This window comes from Lissotriton vulgaris, chromosome 11 (genome assembly GCF_964263255.1).
Source record: "Lissotriton vulgaris chromosome 11, aLisVul1.2, whole genome shotgun sequence".
NCBI classification, from domain to species: Eukaryota; Metazoa; Chordata; class Amphibia; order Caudata; family Salamandridae; genus Lissotriton; species Lissotriton vulgaris.
In genome coordinates this window covers 636,481,311-636,499,796 of record NC_141699.1, presented here as the reverse complement: position 1 = coordinate 636,499,796, position 18,486 = coordinate 636,481,311, and the positions used below count along the sequence as shown (strand labels likewise).

Here is an 18,486-nt window from a genome sequence, read left to right as displayed (position 1 = left end):
CCAGAAATAGACCTGTTCGCCACAAGGGAGAATGCAAAATGCCAAAGCTTCGCCTCCAGGTTCCCACACCCGCAATCGCAGGGCAATGCGATATGGATGAACTGGTCAGGCAAATTTGCGTACGCTTTTCCCCCAGCACCCCTGATACCGCTGGTGGCACGCAAGCTCAGGCAGCACTCAATGACCCTCATCCTGGTTGCTCCAACGTGGGCTCGCCAACCATGGTACACCACGTTTCTGGAACTGTCCGTGGTACCGCATCGAAGGCTTCGTCTCACACCCAGCCTTCTGACGCAGAGCCATGGCGACATTCAGCACCCAGATCCGCAACAGCTCAACCTGGCGATCTGGCTCCTGAAGTCTTAGAGTTTGGCTACCTTAACCTTCCTCCGAATTGCATGGACATCATTCGGGAGGCAAGAAAGCCCACTACTAGAGCCTGTTATGCGGCCAAATGGAAGCGGTTTGTCATTTATTGTGCAAACCACAACATCAACCCACTAGATGCTTCCATTCAGAACATCATCTGCTACCTGTTTCATCTGTACCAGTGTAATTTGGCATATACTTCCATCCGCATTCACCTGTCTGCGATGGCCGCATATCTCCAAAATAGGCAGCACCTTTCACTTTTCAAGGTGCCTGCTATCAAGGCTTTTCTGGAAGGACTCAAAAGGGTCATTCCACCACGGACCCCTCCAGCTCCAGAATGGAACCTCAATGTGGTTCTTACAAGACTGATGGGTCCTCCCTTTGAGCCACTACATTCCTGCGAACTTCAGTTCTTGACTTGGAAGGTGGCTTTCCTAGTAGCAATTACTTCGCTGCGGAGAGTTAGTGAGCTGCAATCCCTCACTATCCAGGAACCATTCTTCCAGGTTCATGCTAACAGGGTAGTGCTCCGCACTATCCCCAAATTTCTACCCAAGGTTGTGTCTCAATTCCACGTAAACCAAACAATTGAGTTGCCAGTGTTTTTTCAAAATCCAGAGTCACTGGCGGAGAGGATGCTCCACACCCTTGACATCAAGAGGGCCCTAATGTATTACATTGACAGGACCAAGGATTTTAGAAAGACTAAGCAGCTTTTTGTTGCCTTTGCGTCACACCACAAAGGTAACGCTATTTCCAAGGCTGGTATTGCTAGATGGATCGTGAAATGTATTCAGATTTGTTATGCAAAAGCTAAACGCACTCTTACGATTCCACCAAGAGCCCACTCCACCAGAAAGTTGGGGGCCTCTATGGCCTTCCTTGGAAACATTCCCTTAGTGGACATATGTAGAGCAGCCACATGGTCTACCACGCATACATTTACAAAACATTACTGTGTAGACGTGCACTCTAAACAGCAGGCAGCTGTAGGGCAGGCTGTTCTCAAGACACTTTTCCAAACTGCTGCAGCTGGCACGGGCGGCCGCCGCTAATGGAGGGACTGCTATGTATTCTATGCACAGATATGAATTCAGCAGCCCACATGCCTCGAACTGCAAATGCTACTTACCAGTATGCATCTGTTCTTGGCATGTAGGGCTGCTGACATTCATATCGCCCGCCCTCCTCCCCGGCGCCTGTAGCAGCTGCAGTGTTTACATGCATTTCATGCCATGGTCATCACTCACAAAGTTCCCTCCATCTCGGCCACAATGGCTAAAAACAATCTGGGGATGGAGTCGATGCCCATGCGCACTGTAGTCCAGGGGAGAAGCCACCTATCTCGTGATACTTCGAAGACTCTTCCAGGACAACAATGTGCAATCATCCGGACCCAACACTAGGCGCCGATCTATGCACAGATATGAATGTCAGCAGCCCTACATGCCAAGAACAGATGCATACTGGTAAGTAGCATTTGCAATACACGGTAAAGACGTGACACAGTTCAGTACGTGAACAAGAAGAGCAGACAGAAAAGGAAACGGGAGGGACCGGCTACGGGATCTGAAGTAGATTCAATCATCGGGCAGGCAGAGAAGCAAGTCCAAAGTCAGAGACGACAACAATTGTAAGCGATCATTATAAGCAGGCAGACCAACCCTGGAGACTCCCGACTCACGCCCCCGATGAATCCAATGACAGGAGAGACTAAGCGGCATAAGTCCCAGCCCCGTCCAAAGAGTCCTAACAATATCACGACACAGTGGTCCAAGACCCAGAAAGAGAAAAAGAAAAGATAATCCAGTCCAACTAAAAGAATAGGAAAAAAGGCCATAGAAACAGAAAACGGAAAAACAAACAAAAATACCCCACCCCCCACCCTGCACCCCTGCAGATGGCTACGGCCTACCCCCCTAGCAGCGTGCCTATCGCCCAGCGACCAAAAACCCGAAATATAGGAGAAAAGAGATCTATAAAAAGGGGGGAAAAAGTAAGAAAGGAAAAGTTAAGGGAGGAGGAGAATCTCACTTTCCCCCGGCCACACCACCCCCTCCTGCGACGTAAAACCCTAGTCACTGACCAATCAGCAACAAAGCAAGTCATATGCTGCAGTAACCAGGGAAGACGTCTGACCCCGCCCCACCCCCCAATGGAAAAAAATGGCAGATCCCGGGTCCTTCACAAACCCCTAGCATCCGAGACGATCACCAGTCTCACCCTTGACCTCTACGAATGTTAACTCAGAGTTCCTCACACCGCACCAGCACAGTCACAGGACAACTCAAAGGTCCAGCCAGTCCTCGAGTCTGTGCGGCGAGTCCAACAGAGAACCTCAGTCCACCACAATCCACAGCCGCCATGACACTCGCCCCGGCACGACCAGATCCCGACCACCTCAGGCTCCACCACGCCACACAACTCACACGGTCGAGAAATGTTTGTAGCCTCCGTCGGGTCACAATTTCAACAAATTCAATAAGGGACAGGCACGTGAACACATTCACAGGCAAACTCGTCCACGTTATCGGGCGACACGCCACGGCGGCGGGTTCATCCGCACACTGCGATCCAGACATTGTTATCCAGGCTCCGACACTTGATGAGCCTCGGTCCGTAGATTCCCGGGTCAAAGCGGGGGAAACGGCCAGCTTATGGTTACCAAACAAAACTGAGTCCTTGCGCGATCGGGCAGTTTCGGTGTCATCCGCGATTGTCTCGTGGGACAGAGCAACCATGTAGGAGCGCAGACCCTTAATGGCGGCCATCACGGTTCGCAATGATAGCTCTTCATCACCCGCACCTCCGCAGACTGGTCGACTGCAGACATCGGTGCGCCCTTCAGGTCACCCGATTCTCCCAGGGACCGAAGCGCGAATAGGGCAGGCGGGGGCAGGAGGCACACTGACCGGCAACACTGGGGCCTTACAGACGGGGGCCTCACCCCGGCGGGTGGGCTGCACCGAGAAGGGGACCTCCGACCCCTCAGCCACTCACAGGACCATTATGCCTCCACAATGCAGTTAGAACCGCTGGCACTTCACCAATCCAGGAGCAGGCTGCTCTGCACGTCAATCGACCGGACCGTGTCAGGGTCCCCCAGCCGCTGTTGTTGTACTGTAACCCGGCTAGGTCAGTACTCGAGGTCCCGGCTCTCGGACAGCGTGAGGCCAAGAACTTCCACTCGACGTAACTCCGTCAATCCGGGCTGTAAATTTCCCGGGATCACACCGCCAGTATCAGCAACGGGTCACACACACAGGGGTGAGGCGAAAAAGCAGGATTTATAGCAGGATATTTAAGCCGCAGGAGAAGGTCGACGGAGCCGAGAGCTTATGCGGCCATCTTCGTTCGTCGCTAGGCTCCTCCAGGAGATCTATTCTTAATATAAATGGGGTGACCCAGATAAGTCAAAGGACCTGGTGGGTATCGATTGGTACAGAAGACAAAATGGTCCAAGACACTAATACCTAATAATTCGAACAATTATGAACATTTTTCTTATTCATAAATGATTAAAATCTGAAAAAAAAGAAACAAAGCTTTGTTTCTTTTTTCTATTTTAGGATTTAATCATTTATGAATAAGAAACATTTTCATCATTGATTGTATTACTTAGCAATAGTGTCTAGGATCGTTTTGTCTTCTGCACCAGGAGATTTATTCTTGTCTGATCCTAGAGGGTGGTTGTTTTATTTCAATCTTTTGTTCAATGCCATAGCTGCAGGATGCCCAGTTCCAGATTCCTGGAAAGGCGCAAAAGTGGTTCCTATTTATAAAAAAGGAGACAAGGAAGACCCTTCGAATTATAGGCCTATAAGCCTAACTCATGTAATGAAAAAGGTGTTAGGTAGGGTCCTTCTGCAGAGAATACAGTCATGGGCGGAAGAAGAGAATATCCTCTCGCAATACCAGGCGGGCTTTAGGGCCAATACCGGGACAATAAATCAGGTTTTTAGGCTAATGCTCATAGATTGGAATGTTGTTGTAAGTGGGAAAGGTAGTCTCTATTCGGCATTTATTGACCTCAAAACAGCGTTTCACCTGGTACGGAGGACCAAATTGTGGCAGATTTTAAATGATATGGGCGTCCGACCATTTATTCCTAATTTATTAATACGTCTCCACGAAGGTCCTTATGCTCAAGTGAGAGGGGGTTTCCAAGGGCAGCTAACGGAGCAGATTCCTGTTTCCAAGCGAGTGCGCCAGGGTTGCATGATGGCTCCCACCCTGTTCTCCTTGTATGTGCACGGGGTGGGGAAGTTTCTCCAGGAGTACCCAGCCGACGCGCCTATCTTACTGGGTGACAAAGTGCCCACACCCCTGTTTGCCGACAATACTTTGTTGGTGGCAAAGACTCCAGTGGGCTACAAAAATTGTTGAATAGGTATCAATCCTTCTTCGATGCTCGGGCTTAGTTATTAATACTACGAAGACAAAGCTTATGACTTTTAGCCCTCCTAAATCCTTCAGGAACTATTTCTTACTGAATGGCACCCCCCTTGAGAGAGTCAGGAATTTTGAATATTTGTGCATACTGCTCTCGGAGAAAATGATCTGGAGGCCCCATATAGCCAAACTGCTATTGAACCATAGACGCGTGACTGGGGCAATAAGCAAAGAACATGGCTCCTCATACAGTAGGCCTGTTGCCCCTGCGCTCGCAGTCTATGAAGCAAAAGCAGTTAGCTCGGCTCTGTATGGATCCGAGCTATGGGGGTTCGAAACTGTGGACGAAATAAGTAGGTCAGAGCACAAATTTCTGAGGGATTTGGTGACGCTCCCATGAAACACGCCTTTAACACCATTAATGTATGACATGGTTAGGCGTCTGTTTGGAGCTATAGCCAGGCTTCGACCTTTACTCTTCTGGGCTCACCTATGGCGTTCCGAAGAGCTTACCAACTACGCCTTAGCCTTAATGAGGGTCATGAATCTGGATGTGAACCATAAGGTCAAGTGGCTATCATATGTGAAGAAAGCAATGTTACAACTTGGCCTTAAAGATTCATGGGACACCCAGACTCCTGTCCGTGTGGGATGAAGTACATAGGCATGACTATGCGACTTATAAAGACAAGACTGAGTGAACATTGGAGCAATATACACTGCCAAAAAATTACCACTAAACTATACACTCACTACAAAGAGACCTCACATAGCTCTGATGATCTACGTTGGACAGTATTGGAAGCCTTCCAAACGATTACCCAGACATCATTGTTTAAAATCGAACAAAGATGGATACATAGATTATCCACCCACTTGATTTGATTAAATGATGACGTTCCGTGGGGGTCATTACGCTAACTGCCACCTCTATGAGTAATTGACATCCATTTACCACCGACAATTGCTGTACTTGATACTTGAATTTTGAAACGCCTCATGCTATAGGCGAACTGGTACTTATTGTACTTCAATGTATATGGACACTGACCATTGAGCGGGTTGTTAATCAGCAATTTCTGTAATAAAATCCCCGCAATCTCATACAGCCTTTAAATTCTTGATAACCACCCAACAGCCTCATCATCCCTTTCGCACACCTTATAGATATCCCGGTCCCTAATTAGACATTCACTGACATCGTCTAGAGATATACACATTTAAGACCATTGGTGACCTCGGCCATTAAAAACCTCCCCCTTGGTTATTACACCTCACTGGTTAGGTCCCTATGTGGGGATTACACACAGAGCTACTTTAAAAAAACACATTGTGATCAAATTTAAATATCAGAATATGTACAGAAATACACTAACACATACTTGACTTGACCAACGATTATAGCCAATTTATGGCCTACTAAATGATTATTAACTGCAGTCCCACCGTGGTACCAATACCTATATATACTTTCAACTCTACACTGAGCCTTTGTATGAACACCACGACTTTGGTTGGACCTTTTAAGATGGCCGCCAAGATATTGTGGGATCTATGTATCTAGTGTGGGACATCCTTTGTTTCCACTACTACATGCACACGTGACGGGCAAGCCCGGGAACCTGTCCTTCATCTACACCCGCCGTCTAGCCTCCCGTTACCATCCTGGGGTTGGCGGCGGGGTAGGTGTACCTCCAAGATGTGCAGAGCACGTTGGTGAGTTTTCGTTCGGCCGTTGTTATGGAGAGGTGAGTGCCGAGTACAGGCTGTATCTCTGTGTTCAAACACCCAAGCACTAGGGGCGTTACCATTTCGTTCGGGGGGCTGACGAGATCGGGTATCGCTACCATGGGTAGCTGCGCCTCGAGGCATCTCTCCAACCCTTTGAGCGGCCCCGAGTGTGCGGTCCTGGCGGCGGCGGTGGTATCGGGTTCGCCTACCTCATTCTGAAACCAGAGGGTTTTTTACACTTGGATGGCCTTTTTTCAGCACAGTGGCCACCGACTCAGTTCCCACCTTGAAACACCACTTAATACCGCACACCCCTTGGGGTGCCTTGCACTACTGACCTTTACTTTTATATTTACATTTCCCCACCCCCCCCCCCTTTTTTGAACAGGACCCAATCTCTGTCCTTGACCCGCCGACCACTGTAGCACACAGGTTGTAGAGTTATTCTAGATGAGTCCATCCAGTCTTACTGAAAAAACTGAGCCCGAGTCATTTATGGGAAAAAGCAGCACTGCTTTTTCCCATAAATGACTCGGGCTCAGTTTTTTCAGTAAGTTGGTCATGCCTTACTACACCTCAGTTTCTTGTGTTTCCCATTTTCTTCGTAACTTACTACCACACCAATTTATTTTTTTCAATTCCCCAGCATCATTACAGTGAGAATTAATTCTGCAACCCCAGAATTTGTACAGCTGCATCCAGTTTTTCTGTACTTAGCCCATCCTACTTGTGAGTTTCTCTACTTTTCACTCTACACTTTTTAGTATTCACAACATAGTGGATTCTTTAGTCACGTGAGATTACCGGTCTGCTCTCTAGTCTACATCACAGGATCGTGTTTTCTTTGTGTGGAACAAGGTTCTATTTCAAGCACACGGTGGTGGTTTCCACTATTTTATTGGCTCTTATTATTGACTGAGTACACTAGTCATTTCTCTATCACTTGTTACTGGACCCTTGACATTGCATGTGTGTGTTTTTTAAGAGCATGTGTTTCAAGAACATTTCTTTATGGTTTACATTATTGTTCATTTGTTTCTTTTTTCAACAGTGCCCCTGAAGAAGGGATATTCTCCCGAAATGCATTGGGCATCAGGGCATAATTAAGTGTGCAGTACATTATATTCATTGTATGCAGCATAATTGTTTGAGCAATTTCATGTCAAATTGACAAAAAAAATTTTCAACATGTGTATATTGTTTGTATGAATGTTAAATACAAACTGTGTCATTCACGCAATAATTCTTTGAGTTACTTCTTTGCATCCAGTTAAATATGGACTCTCGGTCCATGTACTAATTATTTGTCAACCTTTGATCTAATGTTTAGCTTAGACAACTGTTTATACTTTACTACAGCTGTGCACCTGGCATACTAGTGGTTTTCCTCTAGCTTATTGTTCTGTCATAAGGTGGGCCAGCAAAAGTGACAATGAGCTGTTGCAATTGTCTTATGTATGCCCCAAGGCTCAGCCATGTACCTAACTTAACACTTGTTGCAGGGCTTTACTAAGGATGTATAGGTCTCCATGGTGATATAAGAGAACACTCCTCTGTCACCTGTTCTTCTAGTACACATGATAAAGTGTCTATTTCCAGTGTCTGTTCTTTACAGGTTGTCAGAAAGTAATCCAACTGGGTTGCTCCTGACAAAATTAAAGAGAGTTCCTACACTGGTTTACTGATTTTCTCATGTGGCGCTTGAGATCTTGAAAGAGTATCGGCTTTCCCGTTATGTGGGCCTGGTCGATATTTTATTAAAAAATAGAAATCTGAAAAAATACAAGACCAATGCAATTGTTGTGGAATCAGTGCCGACTGTTTTCAGAAACTGAAAACTACAACGATCAAAAAAACTTTCGATTGTATACAGGGCTCCTAGTAATTAGTGGAGCCATTCTCCAGACAAACGTTTAATGGCTAAAAGCTCTTTGTCAATGATGCTGTACTTCGCTTTGCAGGCTGTGAACTTCTGAGAATGGTACAAATTGGATGCAGTTGTCAGTGGTCGGGATGTCTTTGGGAGAGAACTCCTCTCATTGCGAAATGAGAAGCATCAGCTTCTAATACCAATGATAATTTGACATCCAGATGTCTCAAAACAGGACCTTGAGTGAACTGTTGCTTTAATACATGAAAAGTCTTTTCAGGTTCTTGCATCCACACAAAAGATATAGCCTTTCTCAAGAGGTAAGTGATGGGTTGAATTATTCCTTAAAAATCCTTGATAAAACGCCTGAATAAAATAGCAAAACCCCAAATACTTTGTAAGGTTTTGCACTCTTGGTTTATATTGTATCCCAAAAATGTCAGTCTCAGTAACATGGAACAGGTATTTTTGTAGTTTTACGAATAGGCTGTGGGGCAATCTTTCCAGAACAGCCTGGATGTGACTTAAATGTTCTTCCATTGTTTCCAAGTAGATCAAAATATTGTCTATGCCAACAACACAAAATACTTCCAGATATCCTCCATGGACTTCATCCATAAAATACGAGAATGCTGCCGGTGTGTTGGAAAGACCGAAGGGCATTACCTAATATTAAAATGTGCCAAAGTTGGTCCCATCCGCAGTTTTCCACTCATCACCTTGCAGAACTTGAACAAGGTGATACACCCCTCTGACATTCAGCTTAGTAAACACGTTGGCCCCCTTTAGTTGTTCTAAACGGACTGGTATAGGAGGTAAAGGATACCCGTTTTTAACTGTGACTTGTTTGATGGTTCTGTACTTGATACAAGATCATAGCTCCCCTCCTTTTTGAGGGACAAAGAAGAGGGATGACAAAGCTGGATACTGTGAAGGCCGAATAAATCCTGTGGCTTGTTTTTTTGTCGAGATATGCTTTCAAGTGTTGAGTTTTCGGTTCAGTCCGAGAATAAAGCTGACTGCAAGGAATAGCTGCCCCTGGAACTAAGTCTATTCGGCAGTTGTAATTGTGATGAGGGGGAAGTTGACTTGCCTTCTCCTTGTCAAATACTGATCGGTACTCCTGAGATATGTTTGGTAAAGCTGTTGCACAGCAAACCTGAGATCCCATGCTGCCATAACTAATGAATCGGCCTGGATTGTCTGAAGCTTCTTTTGACAATACCTATTCATTTGTACTATGTTTCCAACAAAATTGGAAGTCCATAGTTACTGAACAGGCAACCCACTGAACAGTGGGGTCATGTAGTGGGAGCCACAACATTCGAAGTGTCAGTCAGAATTGCAGTGTCAATCAAAGCAAATTGTAAATGTTCAAAATTATCTGCTCCAAATTGCATCATTAAAGAGAAAGTATGATGTTGCACCGGACCCGAGGTTAAAGTGGTGCCATCCACATGCTCTTGCAGACTCTGTGGCTTTCTTTTTGATGCAAGTGAGGTGGAATTCTTGAACACAAGTTTAATCAATAAAATTACATGTAGCTCTTGAATCCAGCGAGGCTGGAACTGTATATTTTCGCCCATTAGGAAACCACAAGTTGGCATACACGTTTATGTAGTCTACTTAGCTTTGTAGAGTATTGACCAATACAAAAGAGATATCATTTTCTTCTTTCATGAACAAGGGACCTCTGTCGTCTCTGGGAAAACTAGTTGTCAGAATCCATGTCTTCATCCAATGTTTTTGGATGATTGCTTGACTTTTACCTGAACCCTTATTCTCAGTCGGTATATTTCTCACTCTGAAATCTTTAATAAAATGTCTGCTTTTGCCGCAACACATACAAAACTTCAGCTTTCTCCTTTTTTCCCTTTCTTCTGGGGACAAGGATCCTTGTATTACATTCACTTGCATTTGTTTTACTCAGTTGGTATTTGTAGACTCTACCCACTGATAGCTTTAGGGTAGACTACTATTAGTTTTGTATCTCCCCGTTTCTTATCCTCGCTCGCTCTTGTAACCTTTGATCTAGCAGAACGGTTAGGTCCATGAAATCTTCACAGGTGCCTGGTAAATTTGCAACCTGTGCCAATACATCCTTTAACTCACTTTACAACCCCTGATAAAAAAAGATAGATCCGTTTTTTACAGACCAGTCTGTTTCCACAACTAATCTAGTAAACGTTGTGATGTATGTTATCAAATCTTAGGAGCCTTTCACATAGGGTAATTAACTCCCGATCTAGGGAGAAAAGGTGAGTTTTCCGATCACACAACTTCCTCATTTCACATCAGAACACAGAGATATTGTATAGTAGAGGATTATCACATTCAATTAACGAAATAGACCAGCAACCGGCGTACCCTCCCAGATCGCAAATATTGTCTTGATTTAGTCATCTGGGTAAGCGGTTGGTTTACATAAGAAATAAAGTCTGCACTGATTGATAAAAATTCTAAATTTCCTGGGATCTCCATAAAAATGTTTGAGGGAGGCCAGTGGAATCGTGGGGGAATGAACCACCTGAATAAAACTAGGAGCATCAGAGACTTGTGGGGGAGAGTAAAACCCTGTTTCCTGAGCTCCACCCTGGAGGGAGAGGGTGTGCAACTCTGAGTGGAAGAAGTTTCTGTAGCTAGTAGATAAATAGAGGTGGTGGTAATGTCCATGGTTTCAAAGTTACACCTCCAACTACTCTAAAACTATCTGACTTCCCCTCCCAGGGAAAACCTGCCACTTTCCTGCATATGGACCCCACTTGTTTTTAATTTACTGACTCTCTGCTCAAGAGGCCAGTCCCTCCAATTACAACTATTGATTATTTCTAGAATGGTGGTTAAATACACAATTGGCATTCATTGCTCGGGTTGGGTACGTTTATGAGCTGGGCAATCCTTTAGAAGCCAGAACACACAAATTTGCACTAACTTAGTGATCCAGCCCAACAGGAACAATGGTTGAAGACAGTCCATCCAGTTCCTTTAGTGTTTTCCAAGGGGAACATATATACTGCTTGCCAGGCAGTGCCTCCCAGGGAATGGGGGTGTGGATAAAATAACAAAAGTCCGCCAACTGGTGATCTGTAGTCTGGATTTTGTTCCTTCTCTTTTGGCCTCCTAGATTTGTCTCTAGGAAGCGGCTTGTTATATGGAGTAGATCCCAGGAAGATTACCATCTAACGTCTATGTAGAGAGAAGAAGAGATTAGCAAGCAATTCTTATACCTCTCCAACCACGTTGATTCACTCACACTTCACCTGTACTCAGTCAGACTCACTCACTTGTGCTATGAGGCTTTTTAGCTTAATTGCTATCATTTTAGAGGAGGATGAGGACAAGGAGATCGTGAGTCTTCAATTTGTTAATAGTCTCGCTTCATAGTTGCGCTACAGGTTGGAGCAATGCTCGAATCACCTAGGCTCTTGCATGAGTTCTTTATAAACCTCTATGCTCTGTAGTTCTCACATGCTTAAAGCTTCATGATCATTCGTAGTGCTCTTGAGGGATGGGTTCATACACTCACTAGCACAGATCACGATTCTTCCAGCACAATCACTGAAACAATGTTAGTCATGCCTGCGCATGCTTTCAGGTAAGTTGCACTTAGCTTTAATCCTTCTTTCTTTCTTTATCTTTAGATCTTCTGAAAGCAATGGAGAAGGAGACCAGAAGTGCTGAACACGAAAGCTTCCTCGGCGAAGTCATGTTAGGTAAGTGTAGCCTCACCCATTGTAGGTTGCTGATCGGGAGACAGGGAGGACCGTCTTCTTATTAGGCACAGATTGCCTAGCAAGCATGTGGTCGCAGGGTGTCGCTCATATAGTCTTCCTGTTTCCCAAATAGCCACAAGCTTACATAATCTAGCATGATTTTCGCTGGCAGGTATATTGCTGCTAGAATTTGTGGGCAACGAATTCCTACTAGAAGTTAGTGCTCTACAACACATGCTATTGCCTGCATGTTTCAGTTTTCCTTATCATTTATTCTACAGCATTTACAGTCCATTCTTGTACCTGTTACTTTCTAAACAATCCACTTACATACTTTGAATATTGCCATTGACGCACTCGGCCTATCCAGGAGTTCTTATTCGAGGGCACAAACTGGCTCTTGGCCTTCACGGGAAAGTGGGATGTGTATATATGTGAGAGCCATTAACATTTACATATGTAGAAAAAGGAAGGGAGGCCTCCTTTGCAATGCAATTGGGGACAAGGAGCATAAGATGAAAGAACAAGGGAAAGTCCCAAGACCACTCAACTAATAAGAACCCTTGGTGTATTTCCCATATACCTCAAAATGCCAGATTTAACTCAAAGTATGTACCATGTAGATCAGTTAAAAAACAAATGATAAACAAATCAAGAACCCTAAACAGTGTGTCTGTTATAAAAATATACAATTTATTACAAATCAATTAAAACAATTTGTTATACTACGTAATAATAGTACCCAAAGGCGCATATGATATAAAAACCAATAAAAAAATCACAATTTAATTAAAACAATTAGTCAAGAAATCACAGTTGTTGTAGTTGTCGACGCAGCGTTTCGGTGAGTAAGCAATACCACCTTCTTCAGGACAAACAATTCTATAAACGAACATCACAATTAGATGTATCCCATCGTTCATGAAAATTAGCATTTTTTCATTATTCCTATCTAAACATAATTATTGCAGTTTGTTGGGCACATTTGTAATACCCACTTACAGAAAGTTTTTTCTAATCATCACAGAGGGATTCTAGTAGGTACATTTGTTAAGGCATTTGAAATATATGTGGCTATACACGCGGATCTTACAACATGGTGACCAAAAGTCACCATCTAGGTAGCTTCTAAGGAATAAATCGTAAAGCATACCTGTGTGTTAATATTTTGTATTTTGAATTCCTCTCTCATTCAATTTAGAGGAGTTTTGGATCGAACTCAATCAGATATGTAGAGCTTCTGGTATATTTAATTCCAGTTTGCAGTCCCTTAATAAAAATTTTTTTTTTGATCACACCACTTGTTGATATCAATTCTAAACAAGAAAGGTCTTTGTATTTGGATAAACCCCTTCGGGATATCTGGCCTGTTTACCTCATTATATCAGGAGCTTCGTGTTGATGAGGATACTGGAGGGGGGCCACCGTGTTGTGTGTAAAGAACACTGTGGGATGAGATGAGGTAATAGTCTTATATTGCAAGCAAAACATATATATATATTACACATTCTATTTGTCTGCTAGAGTGTACATGATATATTTTAAACTGAAAATGACAAGAGAGTCTTATTTTATTTATTTACAAGACTGGAGGGCGCCCACAGTGGGCATGGATCGACCCTGGTTCACTTATGGGAGATTTATCACCCATCAGCTAGCATATCTATTCATTTCATCAGAGAATTACAAGCTAGTGGTTTAGGCCATTCATTATTTATTAGATTCAACTCACCCGTGAAATGGGATATTATGTCCCTTATTACAGCGCCACTGGATGCCTTCAATTCTGCCCGCAGCGTCAGAGAGTTTTAAAACGGTTGTTTATCAATTCAACCTGTGTGGGGTTATATAATAACCGTAGTATTTTTGTCTATATAATGTCAGAAAAAATGCTTAGTTTATTGTGAAGAGATCTGTAGAATTTATAGTTTTAACATAAATGCATAGACTCTTGTGTTATTTGTAACTAGATGTTAGCTTCTTTCATTTTTGGTTTCAGAGCACATTAAGTTTGGAACAGGTTTCTACTTTGAAAAAATCGGTCTTAGTAGAAATGTATTAATTATTCTACGTTTTTATTAAATATATGGCACGTGTAGTGATGGAAATGAAACTCCTTTAACGCGCCATCACAGTCTAGGTTTAAATTCAGTGAGTGTCTCTGATTTAAAAATAATTTATGTTAAGGATTCAGATCTAGAATGCTATCGTTACATTAATCAATATTTTTATCTGTGCCTGTACCGTAACGTGGTTGGCAAATATTATGCTCATGTCACCCGTACGTGGACATCATTTTATCCTACAGTTCGCTGTTGCGAACTGCCTCTATTAAAGTACTATGGAGGAGTATCCCAAAAGTTAAACTGCGCTCGTTTCTAAATAAAATAGAGACAAAGCTAAGCATGCTTTCAGGGTCGGATTAGTCTCACAGAGTATTGGGGCCGCTCTTACCTTTTTGCTCGTAACCGGCCTCCCTGCTCCCCTCGCAGTCCTTTCCGCAACGATTTTCATGGACGATCCGCCAAGAATACACACCGGCGTGTGTCGGCTTCTTTTTAAAGACACATTTTCGCGGGAGATAGTTAATTGAATGACGCGGAATCCTCGCGTCGTTCCCCTGACTTCATTGGCAGATTTTGGGAACTACAATTGTAGTTCTGCGTATTATTAACGCGTCCCCATTGTTGATATTCGCGTGGAATCAATCCAGCGATCTCGTCTTTATTTTGAGAACTAGAGTAGTAGTTTTTAAATAGGCCTACGTAGACTTCTCATAGTTACCACTATATCTTTATTTTATTATCTTTATGCGCATCTATAAATTATGGTTTACCTTAGAGGTCAGTGATGGTGGTTTAAAATTATCGACTCCTGTTTGTGGCTGTTAGATATTAAGGACCTACATAGGTTGGGGGGCACATAACTGTATTTTCAAGGTACTGCTCTAGTTGTATTTGTATGTCACTGATATTGACCTCCGGGTTAATAGAACTAATCAAGAGTAAATATTTCTTATCGTGATATGAAACATCGTAGTTGTTAATTCCCTTATAAGAATTGTTTACAGTTGCATTACTCTCTGTTCATTCGATCTCTTATTATAGTCGACAAAGGAGTTAGAAATTCTACGCTACGGTAGATGGTCATTAGGGGGAGCTCATCATTGATTATTCTCATTTACATATGTAGTTTCCATGGGTCATGTGAGGGTTGGGAATTACTATAGAATTCTTTCAAAGTCCTCTCGTGAGTTGAGGCCATCATTTACTGAGTTAAAACGTGACATATAGAATTGTTCACGTTTTTTCCGTTTTGTGTTAATGTCACCGCCTCTCATATTCTGGGTAATTATCTCTAGTCCACACCATTTTAATTCTTCTATTTTATGGCCAGCTGTTTTCCAATGATCTGTTAGTGGGGCTCCTGGTTTATTGCAGCGAATGACAGATTTATGTTCATTTAATCTTAATCTGATTTCGCGAGATGTTTCACTGATGTAAATATAGTCACATGGGCATTTAATTAAATATATTAAGTTTTTGGATCTACAGTTTATTAATGATTTGGTATAGTGTTTTATTTTTTTATGCTCAACGCAGTTGCCCTTGATTACATTACTGCAGTTCGAGCACTTACTGCATGGGAACGTACCTACCGGGAGTGGGTTGTTATCAACAGTTCTTTGGGCTGGATTGGCCTCTCTATACGTGTGGATAAGCTATTTCTAATTGTCGTGTTTCTTCTGAATGCAAATATGGGTTTTGGGATCGGTTGTTTATTGCTATTGCTGGTTACTAGGTTCCAATTGCGGTTGATTATGTTTTTAATTTTGTTGCTGACTCCACTGTAATTTGTCACAAAAACTAACCTTTTTTCTGTTTCTGTGTTTTTTGTTTTTTCTTGAAAAAGATTATCTCTATTGAAATATTTAGCTCTTTTTAGTGCTTGATTAACCATCTTTTTTGGGTATCCTCTATCTGTAAGTTTTTTGGATAATACTCCTGCGTGTTTTAAGAAATCTTTGTTTTCTGAACAGTTACGTTTCAGTCTCAGAAATTGTCCGAAAGGAATGTTGTTTTTCTGACATGGTCGATGATGACTTTGATAATGTAACATGGTGTTTCTGTCGTTTTTTTTGGTGAATAACTCCACTTGCAGGATACCTGAAGAATGTTGAATTATTATATCCAGGAATTCGCATTTTTCTTGGTCATATTGGCTTGTGAATTTGAGATTTTTATCCCCTAGGTTTAGCCAGGAGATAAACTCCTCTAGAGATTCTGTAGATCCTGTCCAGATAAAAAAAAATATCATCTATGTATCTAGACCATATAGAGATATTTTCAGAGAAAGGAGCTGCTGAGTTAAAGATATGTTTTTCTTCGAATTGTGCCACATAAAGGAATGCCAGCCTGGGAGCACAGGTGGCTCCCATGCTGGTGCCCCTGGTCTGTTTGTAGAGATCTTTTCCAAATAAAAAAATATTGTTTTTGAGAACTGTGGTGACGCAATCTATGATAAATGATTCATGGGATGTAGGGTCACGGTCTCCTTGGCATAGTAAATTTCTAACCGTCTCTATGGTACTGTCCTGGGGTATATTCGTGTATAATGCTTCTATGTCTAGCGTGACTAAATATTGTGTATTGGGGTTAAAAGGAAGGTTCTCTATTTTTCGAATGATTGCTGCGGTATCTTTTATGTATGCTCTTTGTTAAATTACATGGGATTGCAAAAAAATGTCAGCGTATTTACTGAGTGGTTCTGTGAGAGAACCTATGCTAGACACTATGGGTCTCATCGGGGGATCAGTTGAGTTTTTGTGGACTTTGGGAAGTCAGTATAGTGCAGGTATTGTAGGGTTAGTATTAAGTAGGAATTTGTATTCATCCTCTCAAATAATATCATCCTCTTTTGCAAAATCTAAAAGGTTTTTTATATTGGTTTCCAGGTCAGACCACTCTCTTCTGCTTGACTTTTGATAATGGTCTCTGTTGTTAAGAAGTAAGTTCATCTTATCATTATAGTGTGTGGTAGACATCACTACAATGCTCCCGCCTTTGCCGGCTGGTTTAATTGTGAGCATGTGGTTTTTTTCTAATTCAGTCAGTGCTTCCTTCTCTGTTCTGCTAAGATTAAATTCTATCCAATTTTTTTGTTCTAAAACGTCAGAGACATTTTTGGTAACCGCTATTTCAAAAGCCTCTATCAAAGAATGACATAAGTCTAATTTTTCAGAAAAATTAGACTTATGTCATTCTTTGATGGTAAAGAAAAAACTACCCGTCCCAATAAATCTGGTCTCAAAGCGAAATCAACCTGGACCCCCCAACCAGGTCAAATAAACAAACAAATAGAAGCTTTTGAAATAGCTGTTACCAAAAATGTCTCTGACGTTTTAGAGCAAAAAAATTGGATAGAATGTAATCTTAGCAGAACAGAGAAGGAAGCACTGACTGAATTAGAAATGAAACACATGCTCACAATTAAACCAGCCGACAAAGGCGGGAGCATTGTAGTGATGTCTACCACACACTATAATGATAAGATGAACTTACTTCTTAACAACAGAGACCATTATCAAAAGTCAAGCAGAAGAGAGTGGTCTGACCTGGAAACCATTATAAAAAACCTTTTAGATTTTGCAAAAGAGGATGATATTATTTGCGAGGATGAATACAAATTCCTACTTAATACTAACCCTACAATACCTGCACTACACGGACTTCCCAAAGTCCACAAAAACTCAACTGATCCCCCGATGAGACCCATAGTGTCTAGCATAGGTTCTCTCACAGAACCACTCAGTAAATACGCTGACATTTTTTTGCAACCCCATGTAATTAAACAAAGAGCATACATAAAAGATACCGCAGCAATCATTCGAAAAATAGAGAACCTTCCTTTTAACCCCAATACACAATATTTAGTCACGCTAGACATAGAAGCATTATACACGAATACACCCCAGGACAGTACCATAGAGACGGTTAGAAATTTACTATGCCAAGGAGACCGTGACCCTACATCCCATGAATCATTTATCATAGATTGCGTCACCACAGTTCTCAAAAACAATATTTTTCTATTTGGAAAAGATCTCTACAAACAGACCAAGGGCACCAGCATGGGAGCCACCTGTGCTCCCAGCCTGGCATTCCTTTATGTGGCACAATTCGAAGAAAAACATATCTTTTACTCAGCAGCTCCTTTCTCTGAAAATATCTCTATATGGTCTAGATACATAGACGATATTTTTTTTATCTGTACATGATCTACAGAATCTCTAGAGGAGTTTATCTCCTGGCTAAACCTAGGGGATAAAAATCTCAAATTCACAAGCCAATATGAACAAGAAAAATGCGAATTCCTGGATATAATAATTAAACATTCTTCAGGTATCCT

At 42.4% G+C, this 18,486-nt stretch overlaps 1 protein-coding gene across 1 annotated transcript in view; it reads left to right on the top strand.

Moving 5' to 3' along the window:
• Window positions 1-18,486, top strand: part of LOC147683273 (uncharacterized) — a 1,451,334-nt gene that overhangs the window by 274,981 nt on the left and 1,157,867 nt on the right. Inside the window, exon 8 of the mRNA XM_086943731.1 lies at window positions 12,007-12,078. Coding sequence (XP_086799857.1) covers window positions 12,007-12,078 — 72 coding nt within the window. The remainder of the gene's footprint in view (window positions 1-12,006; window positions 12,079-18,486) is intronic.